General features: G+C 41.3%; 1 protein-coding gene across 3 annotated transcripts; it reads left to right on the plus strand.

Moving 5' to 3' along the window:
* Nucleotides 1–962: 962 nt before the first annotated feature.
* On the plus strand, nt 963–13,169 carry LOC105564784 (sodium/potassium-transporting ATPase subunit beta-1-interacting protein). Of its 3 annotated transcripts, XM_012017441.1 has the most exons (7): nt 973–1,379; nt 2,337–2,474; nt 2,673–2,753; nt 2,832–3,023; nt 3,138–3,198; nt 4,322–4,355; nt 5,207–5,274. In XM_012017441.1, exons 1-7 carry the CDS (start codon nt 1,326–1,328, stop codon nt 5,208–5,210), a joined length of 564 nt encoding a protein of 187 aa, XP_011872831.1. In that variant the 5' UTR covers nt 973–1,325; the 3' UTR covers nt 5,211–5,274. The 3 variants fall into 3 exon arrangements, with proteins under 3 accessions (XP_011872829.1, XP_011872831.1, XP_011872830.1); XM_012017439.1 differs by lacking the exons at nt 4,322–4,355; nt 5,207–5,274 and adding an exon at nt 8,793–13,169 and having other exon boundaries at nt 963–1,379; XM_012017440.1 differs by lacking the exon at nt 4,322–4,355 and having other exon boundaries at nt 5,207–8,245.
* The last annotated feature ends 538 nt before the right edge of the window (nt 13,170–13,707 follow it).

Raw genomic sequence — 13,707 nt, forward strand, 5'->3', positions numbered from 1 at the left:
TACAGGATACTTAAGATTTTAATACGTTGTTCGGAAAGTTTGTTTTAAATTTCCTGTATGTGTATAATATAATACATGGGAAATTTGAAACGAACTTTTCGAACGGCCTAATAAATAAAATTTGAGAATGTAAAGACACCCAAGAGATATATAAGAAAAATTTGCAACATTTTTTCTTATCTTATCTTATTCTTATCGGATGTCATATATTCTCAAACTTCATCTATTAAAATCTGAAGTACTTTACGTATTAGAAAATTATTATCAAATTTGTGGTTTATTTTAATATATTTATACAGGAATAGAAATTACCGTGGATTAGAGTGATATCGTTAAGAGACATGTTGGAGGTAGCGAAGATACACTTTGAACATGGACAACGTGGACGAAGAAGACCGATACCGGCAATATCGGAAATTACGAGACTATCAAGTAGCGTTGCTATACATGCTATTAGGCTGCGTTTGGAATACATGAGAAATAATATAAATCTGAAAAATCTAAAGAATATCATAATACGTTACAAATATATTTTGCAAACTTTATAATATTTCTACAAGGTTACTGAAACATTGTCGGCGAAATATTACAATTGAATGTCTCTGAATCGTCTTTGCAATTTGCAATGTTGCAATGTTTCTGAAATGTTTGGTGCTGTATGGGACGCGCTCCACTTCCGACGGCGGGAAAATTCGTATCTACAGCTTGGCAGCCCTGATCGCGGTACAGTATCGATACATATCGACCTGCACTTACAAATTGCTAACTTTCACCCTTTACCTTTCTTTATTGAAAAAATCCCGCGTCGCTGGTTAAATAATTTTAAATCCCCGCATCTAAATACGTATCTCTTTCTCTCTTTGAGAGAGCGTCGTACCCCCGCATCGTCCCTAATCGAATAGAATCGAACGGAATAGATCGTTCCACAGCTCGCTCCGGCCTCGACGAAGCAACACGTTATTCCGCCCAGCTGCCACGGCACGTCGAGGGTAGGTGGGGAGGTAAATTTCTCACACGTGCCGCGGTGGTGGCAGTCGTACGCGAACCGTGACAAAACGAGCCGCGCTCCGCTTCGCCTGGGCCTCCTGCCTGGCTACGAGCGCACGGTGCAGCGCTCGCGCGGCTGACCAGCGCAGGTAGCGCGCGGTAGGGAACAAGTGTCTTGGGCGAACGGCGAACGCGGGGAGAGCGAAAGATGGCGATGGCGCATCCGTACACGCCGCAGCAGTGGTGATGCAGTGCGAGCGAGTGCCGTCGTCGTCGTCGTCGTCTGCCCCGATTGTACCGCGCGCTATCGCTCCGTGAGCGGTGCGCGGCCAAATGACATGGGAATTTGCAGCAGGAGGCACTTTCTACTGACAATATGCAGCCTGCAACTAGTGAGTGCACGCTAAACCGGATGCCAGGCACTTCCGGCTCGGAATTCCCGCGACGAATCTGGCCGCGAATCGCCTATGCATTACGCATATACGTTTATAAGTGCGCGACTATTATCTGTACAGATTGTGTCGTGCAACGCTGTTTTTTTTTCTTCTTCCCGCGAGTACCGCGATTGCGATATGATACGCGCGTCGGTCACGCCGCTTTGCGAGCGGACGCTTTGTAGTTTGCAGCGTCCATTGGGAGAGCTGGGCAAGAGCCGTTAGCACGTTTCTCTTATCGTCGATTCACGGATTAGCGTGCCGTTTTATCGCATCGACCCGGTTTATCTCGAGGGACTTCCCTAAAAAGGGAGCCTCGCGTCGCGATTTCGTTACATCACTCGATATCATCGGGGCGATTGCTTTTTTTTTTATGTATGCACTACAGCACGTAGCTGCGAGCGATTTGCTTTTCGTGTCAGAGACGTTAGAAAGTAATACTAATGTAAATATAATGAGCGCGCTCTCGGATTTCTTCTTTGGAATGCAGAATTTCTCCGTTTTGGAGCGTTGCAGTATCAAATTTGAACATCCAAACGTAAAGATTCCGCGTGTACGCGGAAGCAAAAAGGGCCGTGGATTTTTGCGCGAGTTTAACAAACGAAATAAAAAGGCGCCAATTTTTCATTAAATTTTATCGATCGAAGCAAATAATCCGAATCTTTTGAAAGACTTCTAGCGGGCTGCGAGGTCTGGACACGCGATCTTTCCTGTAGCTACGTAGGCGCCAGCAGACGCTATGACTCAGAATGATTAATTAACTGAACTATTTAGAACACAGGGCAATTGTCATAGATTAAGAACGCTCGCAGAGGGAATCAGTAGAAATTAAGATGATCCCCGCACTTATCACTTTACGTCGCGTTTCTCGCTGGACACTCGCACGCAGTTAATCTATGTTGCTCTCGCTTTCAGATCACCATTATAGAACGCCAAGTTTTCGACTTTCTGGGGTTTATGTGGGCCCCGATACTGGTCAACTTCTTCAACATCATCTTTGTAATTCTAGGATTCTTCGGGGCCTTTCAGTACAGACCTAGATACATCATATCGGTGAGTATTTTTGCTTTTGATGAGTATAATTGCTTTTAACGTGCGCGAGTGGGAAGAGATTCTTCGTACACGTGAAGACGAGAATAATTTCTATTCCACGTCACGTCGAAACAGGCGGGGACGCGTCTTCTCTACAGTTTTTTTATCAATTGTCGAATTAATTACCTGTCTTTATTGAAATCACTGTCCTTGTTTTAGTATTGTATATGGAATACAGTGTGGCTAGGATGGAACATATTTATCATATGCTTTTACCTCAATGTAGGGACACTGGACAAAGTGAGTAGACACTTGTGCAATGCTACGCGAATTATTGTGCACGTACAGCGAGCGTAATATTGTAATATTATTTTTCAGGATAGCGACATACTTAATCTCGGTACCGGTAGCTTTTCGTGGTGGTACGTGAACGGGCCAGGCTGCAAAGCCGTTTACGACGTGACGGAACCAGAGCTTTTTCGACCCGCGCGACCTACTAATGTAACAGACTGCGTGCTAGATTACGAAGTGATAGAAATTTTACACGCCGCGACGCAATGTATTCTAGGTGTAAGTGAAGGGTCAATTATCCTATAATGCGTTATTATAATAATTGCATAGATTCTGCTCTTATTATATTGTTGTTTCATTAGTTCCAACGTTCAATCGTTTCACATGTTTCAGTGTATAGCGATTGTCGGCGGAATTTGTCTCAGTAAAGTGTTCCTCGAGGAAGATGACAGCTGTGAGTATATTTAATTGTATTTTTAGTTTCAAAGATTCATAATTTATATTTTAAATTGCAAGGGAAATTTCAAAAGAAAAATGCGTTCGAAAGAAAAAAATTTATCACTGCATCGATACTTTATTTATGGACAAATACATGTTTATATTCTTTATTTTTATTAGTTTTCTGAATTTTTGTTAGCGACTTTTGCTTTGCTACTGAAAAGTCAATTAATGAACGCACTATTTAAAACAATATTAATGTAGCCTTAAAATATAATGAACTTTTTTCTTTATTCCTTAAAGCTTTTTTAATTTACGTTTGGATTGTTTTACCACTCATTATCTTTTACAGAAGAAAACTGTATTGATACGAGTTAAATTGCGATTAAGTTTCAAGTTTCAGTTTTATGACAACATTAGTTTACTTTTGAAACTTCCTTCGTGTATCAAAGTGCATTCAAGCAAAATTTTACAATTTTATATTTAAGATTTTAGTAAGATTGGATACAGTTTCACATATTTTAAAGATACTAGTAGTAAGACAATATTTGCTTGAAATAAGAATTTACGGTCTTTCAACTTTACTGGCTTGTGGTTTATGATAAGCAATTGGAGGGAAAAGGTTGTGGTTCTTATTAGACCAGCATATTCGATAAGAAGAAGAAACGGAAGTCGAATATTATTCTACACGTATATTCAGGAAAGTTAAAAGTGACGAGCCGTTATACTTTTATTTATTTTTATAATTTGTACATTGTTAATTTGAATATTTCAGTGATAGTCACATAATTATAAATAGTATAACAATGAGATCAATGAATTGACTATTCGTTTTCTGTGTAAACTAAATTTTGGAAAACGTCAGAGCTACGTTGGTCTTAAATAACGGCTAGATTTTTATTATTACATGCGCTTTGGTATATTATATTTTGAATACGGATTCCTAATTGCACAGTAACTTACATGTGTATATTTTACATTTGCACCAAACTGTTGAGGAATCTATCACCGCTGGCAGGAACGCATTTCTAAAGTTTGAATTAGTGATAAGAAATTATATAAATCCTTGTTAATCACTAATTATGTATAAGCACACGCGATTATTTATTATTGCTTGAAAAGAGGGTTATCGGTTACAGTTGATTTCATTGGTGGATTTGATCCTCCATTTTGGTAAGTCCGCTTAATCATGCTCGTCAGTTGCACGCCATACATATTTGTCTACCTTTTTTGGCACGATTACGTAATTTTTTATAGATGTAATCATGAAGTTATAGCTGTGTAAATTAGGTTTGAATACGTAGCGACGTAAAACTTTGCATCTTGAGACTTATAATTCGTATCCGTCGTTATTCTTGTCATTGCTACACGATAAAGCGTTTCTTTACCTTCGCATGAACGGAATGATGTGTCTTAATACAGTACGGTACATGACTTTTTACTTTCTTCAGCCGAGATTGTTAAGGCCTGTGTCCACGATGCTCCTTGGTCCAAGTTCTAGTTTCGCGAAATGTGTAGCCAATCAACGTGCAGCTTTTGTGGAATTGATTGGCTACACATTTCTTGGGACCAGAACTTGAATCAAGTCCCAGCGAGAAATGACCTGTCGATCGATGTCGAAATGATGAATCAACATCGACACCGTCAAATTGACGTCGATTCGACATCGATCGACGAATCATTTCTCACTGGGGTTCTAGCATCGTGGACGCAGACCTTTACAAACGCGATTGCGAAGGCATCACAAAATTAAGCAGACTATGCCATGTAGTAGAACCAAATGTTAAGGCCTGCGTCCGCGATGCTAGAACTCGGACCGAGTTCCAGCATCGCGGACGCAGGCCTTTACAGTCGAGAATAGTTGAAGCTAGGGCATTTCTTCTTCGTAAGACGTAATGGATACCTCCGGCGTTACTCGTCGCGTATTCGCTTCGTCGATCGATTCGCATAACGCACCGCTTATGTCTTCGGCTCGTCGTCGACGGACCTCATCTAATGCGATGGATTCTTGGATGATATTTCAGTTGACTTTGTTGGAGGCGATGACTTTGGGTTGGCAGGCCACACGCCGTTGCATCCTATGTACGTTAGCTACTCGGCTCTTCCACCACCCGCCTACTCCCTCAAAAATTCCGCTCAGAATAATTACCCGACCGGCACGGCTAGCTCTCACCAGTCTGCCTATCGCGAGTCGACCTTTCCGAAACGTAGCGGCGAGAAGCTGCTGGGCGGCGGTTCCGCGCGCGGCAAAGTCAACGCCGTCGGCCCCAAAGACGACACGGTCCGTAGTAACAGCAGTCGCTCGTCCAGCCGCGATCTTCCGAACGTAGACTACTCGGTCGACTATCTGAACCCGGTGGACCACTTGCAGCGGCCCGTGTCGCCCGTGTACGACGAGTACGACTCGTTGGACAGCGCCGCTAAGCTGAGATATCAGAAGAACCGGCTGTACTATCCGCACTCGGCTAAGTACAGCCCGGTCGCGCGTATCAAGTGCCGTCAGGCCGCGGCGAGGCAAGCCAGGAATCCCGCGAAACCCCGCGTCTTCATCGACCACGTGCGCGACCAGCCGCTCAGGTCGTTTTACTCCGACCCGAGGCTGGCCGTTGATCAAGCGCCGAGCGAGCACGACGGGTCATCGTCTCGGTCGAAACGAGACAGCCGACCGTTGTCTCTGTACGCGAGTAACCTCTGAAATGGGACCTTCCGCTGACCGCCCGAGAGGCACTTGTAATTAGAATCGGTGATCCGCCCCCCGCGAGGGTCCTCTCGGCTTCCGCTCTCTTATAGCGAGAAGAGTAAAGTTAGCTTACGTAAACTTCTATGCTACCGCGTATGGCGTCCACTCGTGCGGTACGTGTAACATTACAATTCCTATACTTGCCAAATAGATAGAGCAATTAGCTGGCCCTTAGATGCCTTTCCCTTTAGCAATTTCTATCGGATCTAAATTGCGAGCTGTGTGTTGTTTCTGCATAACGTTGCTACCTAATATTTATTTAACGACGGTGTTCTTCGTACCTTGCGTCGAACTGCGTGTGTCCAAGCAGCGATTGTTCGCACGAGCGATCAATGCAGTGTGACTTACCCACTAATTCATAAATGTTGCTTCTTTACACGCGGAATGATTCGGAATTGCCCTCCGCTCTCTTCACTACTTAATATATACAAATCAATGATTACATAGATATCAACGGCGCGATAAGATTAATATTGGACTAAACCGTTATCTCCGGCTGCCACCTTGATAAGATTAACGAAGGCCACGCGAAGCCGGAGAAAAAGTTAGTAATTTATATACACTTATTTGTACGGAAAAGGGTTAAGAGGAGCGGGCGATGAACGTGAGTCATCTTGTACGTGGTTCACTTACACGTACTGTTCGTGCTCTACGCATACATTGATGAATACGCCTTGGTATATTTACTGTGATATGTATAGAAACTGTGTTTAAGAGCATATATTTGTCGGAATATTTATCATTTTATAAATGTACGAGATTTGATTAGCGATACCTTGAAAATTGTATGCATTGAGAGACTTCGATGCACGCCACGCACAGAAAAAGTGTTGATGAAACACGGCATGACTGGAACGTGTTACTTAGGCGTGAAATTGTGCCTTCAGCTTTATCAGTTTTTTTTTTAAGTTCTCACGAGTAACCTTGACGTTTGAAGTTTGACGGGAAAAAAAACCGCATTGTGTTTTGCAGTAGTATTATTTCTAGATTCTCTCTGCGACGAGATTAGTACGTTTCTACAGAACTCTGTTGTACGCTACATGGATGGATAGAGGCTTTAAACTGGTACTTTGAAATGACTAGACTGCATTTAATTAGTTTATTTCATAGCTCAGTTGCCGGTCCCACCCGGCTCTACACTGAGAAAAAAGTCGTTGAAAGTTCACTTGTGGCATGTAATGTTCATTTCAGTGAAATGAACATTATATGCCGCGAATAGTGTTTATTTGAGAAATAAATTTTCAGGGACTTTTTTCTCGGTGTACAGAGGGTATTTTTTATCCTAGGATATTTAAAAGCAAACCTAAACTGGGGAGCGCGCATGACACGATTTCCCTTCGTTTAGTAGTGCATGTAGTAGTTGTGATTTTCTTCCTTGTTTTGTATTTTCAATTTCGCAGATTCGTGTACTTTTACTCCCTGAAAGCCCCCCGTTTTCCTAGATTAAATTTCACCGTTACGTACGGGTACACTTAATCGCGATTTCTTTACGTACCAAATTTCAGACGTTCTTTTATGGCAATATATTTATAAAAAAAAATCCGTTCCGCTTCGCGAACGTTTCACATGTGAATGACTGATTTTTTGCGTTATGTTATAATTTAATAAGAAATCTGAAGTGACATCACGTAAAGTGTGTATTTAGCAGATTATGCCAGCTTTTGGTGTAAAAAGTAGATTTAGTATGTAGCTAAATATGCCGATTACAAGGAAAAGACTGCTAAGAGAAGAATAGATATACCTTAAAACGGCTTAAACTTTACACACGAGAAAGTAGTAATGATCATTATATATTTATACGTAAAATAGATATTTTTTCTTTAGAGTAATACGGACGCCCCAGGATCGCGTTATCTTCGCTTACAATTAGTTACGTATAATTTCAAATGTACGCTATCTTATTTAGAAATATGATAGTAGAGATAAAAATAAATTTTGTAATATTGTACATATTTGTTTTCCTAGCACTTACGTGAGGTCATTGGACAAGGAGAAAGTTTATTTATTAGACGCGGAACATTTCTATTTCTTTTATATTTTGATGGCAAATTTATTTGTTAGACACAAAGCGTGTTGCTATTCCTTTACACTTGGCTTGGACAAATCGCAGTAAAAGAAACCATGGAACACGACGTTTTCTCGTCACTTCAGATTTAATATTTCTAATCGAGTACAGTCTCTATCGAGCACTCTCTCAAGTTGTACAGGATATTTATGTTTTTTTTTAAGGTCGTCATAATCAGTTTTTTGTATTTAACCACTGTATCACGTTATTTACTTTGGTGCAGTTAATTGGGAACAATAAATGTGCAATGCCGCTGTTCGCTTGCTTTTTTATTTATTAACCCTTCACTCTTCTTTCTTTTCCTTTTCTAACAGTTTCCTACTATGCGGTTTCTGGGGGAATCTCTTTTCATTTTTTCTACGTTTACTTTGTTGTTACATTTTTGGTTCTGAGCACTTTTTTTTTAAGAAATCGTTGAGACACTCGAACGCAAATATTACTTTTTGCAGAAAAATCGTCTTGATTAGTGAGCTTACCATTTGCAGTACAATTATCTCTTGAAAAGATATGGGTATAAAGTCTAGCAATTTAAGATGTGCAACATTTACGAAAATGATGACACTGAAATGATTATTTAAGACATTTCAAGGCAAAATGGAAAATGGGACAAATATATTTAGTTGAGAATAAACGGAGTAGTCGCGGGTCGCATTAACGAAATAATGAATTTTGTTTCTCTTTTACTTGACGTGTGCCGTTCGATTAGCGAGCACCGATCGCTCGATTATTGCGAACGAACGGACAAGAAAGGGGTGAGTGTGGCCGCACCGCCGAATCTGATCGTTCATCTTTATTTCCTTGACAGTACGAACTAAACGAAAGAAGAAGCAGCCGCGGCCGCTGTACAGCATCGAGTACTCGCAGCCCGAGCCGCCGGTGCAGGACGACAGCGTGTCGCCGAAGCCGATGACGCCGCGCCGAGTCAAGAGACGTTCGGTGATCTCGCGGGACAGCACCCGGCGTTCCGGCACGCGGCGCAGCTCCGTGCGCCAGTCGCGCCGCAAGAACCCGGTGAACCGTATCATGGACCACCAGGAGAGCCTGTACGCGAACACGGTCACACCCTGCATCGGCAACCTGACGAACCAGAACGTCAGCTCGCTGTCGCAGGGCACGCTCAACTACGACCGGATCGCGGTCGGCTGGGACCGCGAGCGGCACGCCGACCGGAACTGGCAGCCGGAGGCGGTGAACACGGCGGTGTCGTCGCCGGCACTGTGGCCGCCGGCCACCCAGGAATCCTCCAACAACTACTCGAACGCCTCGTCCGGCTACCCGGCTGGCCAGGGCTCGGCCGCCAGTGGCTGGGACCAGCATCCAACCACCAGCTCCACCCGCAATCTCACCGACAACTGGCAGGCGTCGCCGGGCGAGCCGAACCCGATGCAGTGGCAGGGTCAGAGCAACCCAACGTTCCAGCAGACCAGCACGCAGAGCCTGAACGGCGAGGACATGGAGGAGCTGTACAGCAACCGGCCGGCCAGCGCCAGGTCCAGCTACAGCAATTACCACGGCGTCAGGGCGACGCCGCAGGTGCCCAATCGCACCGACGTTGTCAGACAAAGCCAGCGGCAGTTCGTCCTAAATGGACCGCCCGCTTATCAGGACACGGTGATCTGATATGGCGACTTGGAGAAGCTTTAGATGTGCGCCTCGCGTCGAGGACGATGTCAAGATAATAAATTGCAAGCGGCAAACTTGGCCTTATCGTCTGCTAAATTTATCAGATGCAGTAAATAAGATGAATCGATCATCGGCTATGGGATGAACAGCAACGTTCATCTTTGCGAAGAAAAATGGCACTATTTTTTATAGCGCTAGTCGCGCGCGCAACGCCTTCGATTCAGTAGAAAGCGAAAAATAACGAAGACTTAAGGAGATCGCACCAAATGCAATATGTATTATTTCCTTATCGTTGATACTTGAAGCTGTAATGACTCCGAACGGTTGTTTTAACTGTCTCAATAATTATATCATGTTAAGGTGATAGTTTGACAATGGCTAGGACTCTCAACGGTAGAAAGAGGAGCAAGATTTCACCGATTTTTAGAGCTTTATTCGATACGGATTGATGCGACAGATCTCTACTATAGTGTTGCATCGTATTGTACTATAATAACGTCTATAAGCAACGTAAAGGTATTCTGAATCTTCTTTTACCGATGAAAGCGCAACTGAAATTGATTTTGAAGGATACTTATTGGCTGGAAGGATCTTTCACGGGCACTTTTGCCGATAAAAAGGCTTCAGAATATGGGCCGAAGACTCGAGGAGCTTATTCGCTCTCTTTGGTCGTTCCGCAATATTATTTTAGAGGCATCCAAGCTGTATACGTTCGCGCCATTATGATTTGCCGATTCGATATCGGCGGTAAATCCGTACACCTACGTGATATGGGCTTATCTTGAAAACGGCGTAAGCTCACTTTTAGGTGATTGTTAAATAGACTTAATGCACGGATTTTGCAATGTACGTACATTAAACTTACGCCAGTTTCGAGGTAGACAATGAAGATTGCCTTCACTCTCAGGATTAATCTATCCGACTGCGTGAAATTAGTGTACTATAAGATACAAAAGTGTAGGACAGATCAAAATCCCAAGAGCGTTAGAATTTTTGCGCAACTGTCCCCTCTCATTTCTCGTTCTTAGGAAACTTTACATTCTCATCCTATTTATATCATAGAACTAAGGGTCCTCTTGTTCTACGCATAAAATCAAAAGCTCATCGTATTATCTGTAAATATAGATTTATAAGTCACTCATCACCCTCGAAAGCGTATTATCGACGACGTACAATCGATTTTATTTATAATTCTATCTAAGTACGATTAGCGACTTGCGCTGCTTTTGACACTTTACGAAATCAAGATGTCCGTCTTTTGGAGATTTATTACACTTTCGAGTAAAAGTTTTACAATTTTTGTACAAAACTCGTTTGTATTTGGACATTTATATTTATTTATGAACGCTACACAATTATGCTACAGTCTTCCAAAATTTAGAGGATAAACATTGATGCGATCCACCTTTGTGTGCATTAGTGGCAAATAATAATGGTAAGCTTATAGAGTAATAATGACGTACAATGTTACATCGCGCGCAATCCTATACGCGCCTGCAACACAATATCGGTGCACTGTCTCTTTTGTAATGTTGTAAAATATTATAAGATCTTCGTATTCGTTGAGAAACTGAAATTAACTTCGACGCGCCTAAACTAGGTCCATTTAAATCATGCACATGTCATTTGGTTCGAGAGCCTACTTATTTGTAGGATTTTTGTTAGAATTTGAACTTTTCCAAAGTGCGAAAAGTCATTTCAGCAACAGGAACTTCTACTTACTGTTCACTGCCCGATGTCGTAAAAAGATGATAGTTGTAACAAATTGATTACAATTTTCGTATTACTTATTAATCAAAAAATTGTACGCAAGATTCATTTTTCGATTTGTTAATTATATAGAATCTTTTTCATTGTTTATGCTTTTCACCCGGTAAATGTTGACTTGTCTATAAGTGCGTCGAGAATTAGGGAGAAGATAGAAACCAAAGTTTTAAATATCTACGTATATACAAGTAAGACCTATCAACTTTAAAACTGCCTCACCTGTTCTGGTTATTGTACAATCTAGAATTACTTTTGAAACTTGTTGGGTCAAGTGAAACGTGAATTACGTTTAATTTCTAATTACTTATAAGAATCTCGTAGTTTTGTAATTGTATCGTTGCGCCCGTGGTTCGCTCGCGTGCCGCGCACGCTGCGCTCGCGCATTGCAGAACTCATAGAGACAACAAAGCTCGGCTCATGAGAAAGAACGTATTTATTAAGTACTAAATACAGGGAAGGAAAAAGAAAATTTGGCTCGAACTTAAGGACCATTTCCGCGGGTGCGTAACACTGCCCTTTTTCAAGATCATCGTCCCGATAATTAAACTCGGGCAGTCTCTGCACAACCTTCTTTCCGTAACGTCACTGTGATCAGTTATAGTAAGATACACGTGACTGAACAAGTGGGAAGTTCTCAGTTTGTTGTACGGACCGTGTACAGCACAGTGTCTTCGAGATACCTGGGGTCTCTTGAGTAACAACCCATGGTGAAACTAGTGCTACAATATTGTTGCTCATCCTAATAACACCACGTTACCAGCATATTATCAACTATCCGATGATGCTGATAATGGACAACTATTTCTTTTCTCAACAATCGTGATTTGTTCTCTGAATTTTTGCTACCTCCCATACACAGTTTTCTGCAAACGGTGACACATTTCGCATCTTTCAAGCATGGACTTGTAAGGAGAAAAACGCACTCGTTCGCCGAACACGACTTGTCCCAAATTTTCAAGAACTATACAATGTTGTTGATAATGGACTACTATTTCTTTTCTCAACATCCGTGATTCTCTGAATTTTTGCTACCTCCCATATACAGTTTTCTGCAAACGGTGACACATTTCGTATCTTTCAATGGACTTGTAAGGAGAAAAACGTACTAGTTTCCCGAACACGACTTGACCGAACTGAAAGTCTCATCAACTATACAATGATGCTGATAATGGACTTTTCTTTCTCAGTAACTGTAACTTTTTTCCGAATTTTTGTCACCTTGCGCGTACAGTTTCTTGCAAATGGTAGACGCTTGATATCTTTCAAGAATTGCAAGGACCTGTCCCAAATTCTCAACCGGTGACTGTCTTTCTTTTACCGTGCAGAAGTCGATATGACTATGTTCATAAAATATGACATATTTCTCCGTGTTTAACATGTTCGCTACCGTAGTGCGGTTGGAAAACCGGTTGCTACAGTCCATGCTTTGTTTCTAGTAGTTTTACAATATATGAGCGCGTATTCCAGCGCGGGCGTAACACTATTGTATTTGCATTAACTGGCCGATTATACTTACAAATATAGTAGAATAGCTTCACGTACAGGGCAGCTATCTTATCGATTGCGAAGCAATAACGTCGGTGCACTTTGTTTCATTAAGATGACTTTTAGTACGTTACGGTTGAGATTACGTATCACATCATGCAGTTTTAATCAATGAAAGTTTACTAATAATTGTTTGGATTATGTACAATTATTTAGTATAAAAGATTCGCGAGATTTACAGTTATTATACAATATATTGTATTATCGTGTAACAATTTCAAGACAATAAACGATAAACGTTCATTATTTTGTCGATCTATTGATTTTAGTATCTACGGTCAATCCTTTATTCTACGCACATCCTGCCCATTTAGACCAAGCATGAGCGAATCCGAACAAGAACTGTATAGTAGCACAATATATTGGCGCAATATTGGGAAATAATGTAAATTTAGTATTCCCAATATTGTAAGATGGACGCCTTCTCTTATTTAGCCAATATGTCTATTTAGCAATATTGGTAAATATTGGCCAATGCACTTCTAATATAAATCTAATATTATATAATTATTATCGTGCAACATTTACATTTCCCGGGAAAAAATTTTCACATATGATCATATATAATCATATATGCTCATATACGAAAAATGTCCATATATAAGATACCATATGTATCATATATGATCGTACATGATAATGTGTTTGTCATATATGACAGTATATATGACAAATACATTATCATATACGATCGTATATGATAATGTGTTAGTCATATATGACAGTATATATGACAAACATGTGCATCATATATGATCGTATATGATAATGTATTTGTCATATAT

The sequence above is a fragment of the Vollenhovia emeryi genome, unplaced genomic scaffold, assembly GCF_000949405.1.
Source record: "Vollenhovia emeryi isolate VEMERY1.0 unplaced genomic scaffold, V.emery_V1.0 DF939159.1, whole genome shotgun sequence".
Lineage (NCBI taxonomy): Eukaryota > Metazoa > Arthropoda > Insecta > Hymenoptera > Formicidae > Vollenhovia > Vollenhovia emeryi.

Excerpts from the sequence above, each read along its gene's own strand:
- LOC105564784 (XM_012017439.1), top strand. The coding sequence starts at position 1,326 with ATGGGAATTTGCAGCAGGAGGCACTTTCTACTGACAATATGCAGCCTG. Across the intron at positions 1,380-2,336 it reads CAATATGCAGCCTGCAACTA|ATCACCATTATAGAACGCCA; the intron begins GTGAGTGCACGC and ends TCTCGCTTTCAG. Across the intron at positions 3,199-8,792 it reads CCTCGAGGAAGATGACAGCT|TACGAACTAAACGAAAGAAG; the intron begins GTGAGTATATTT and ends TTTCCTTGACAG.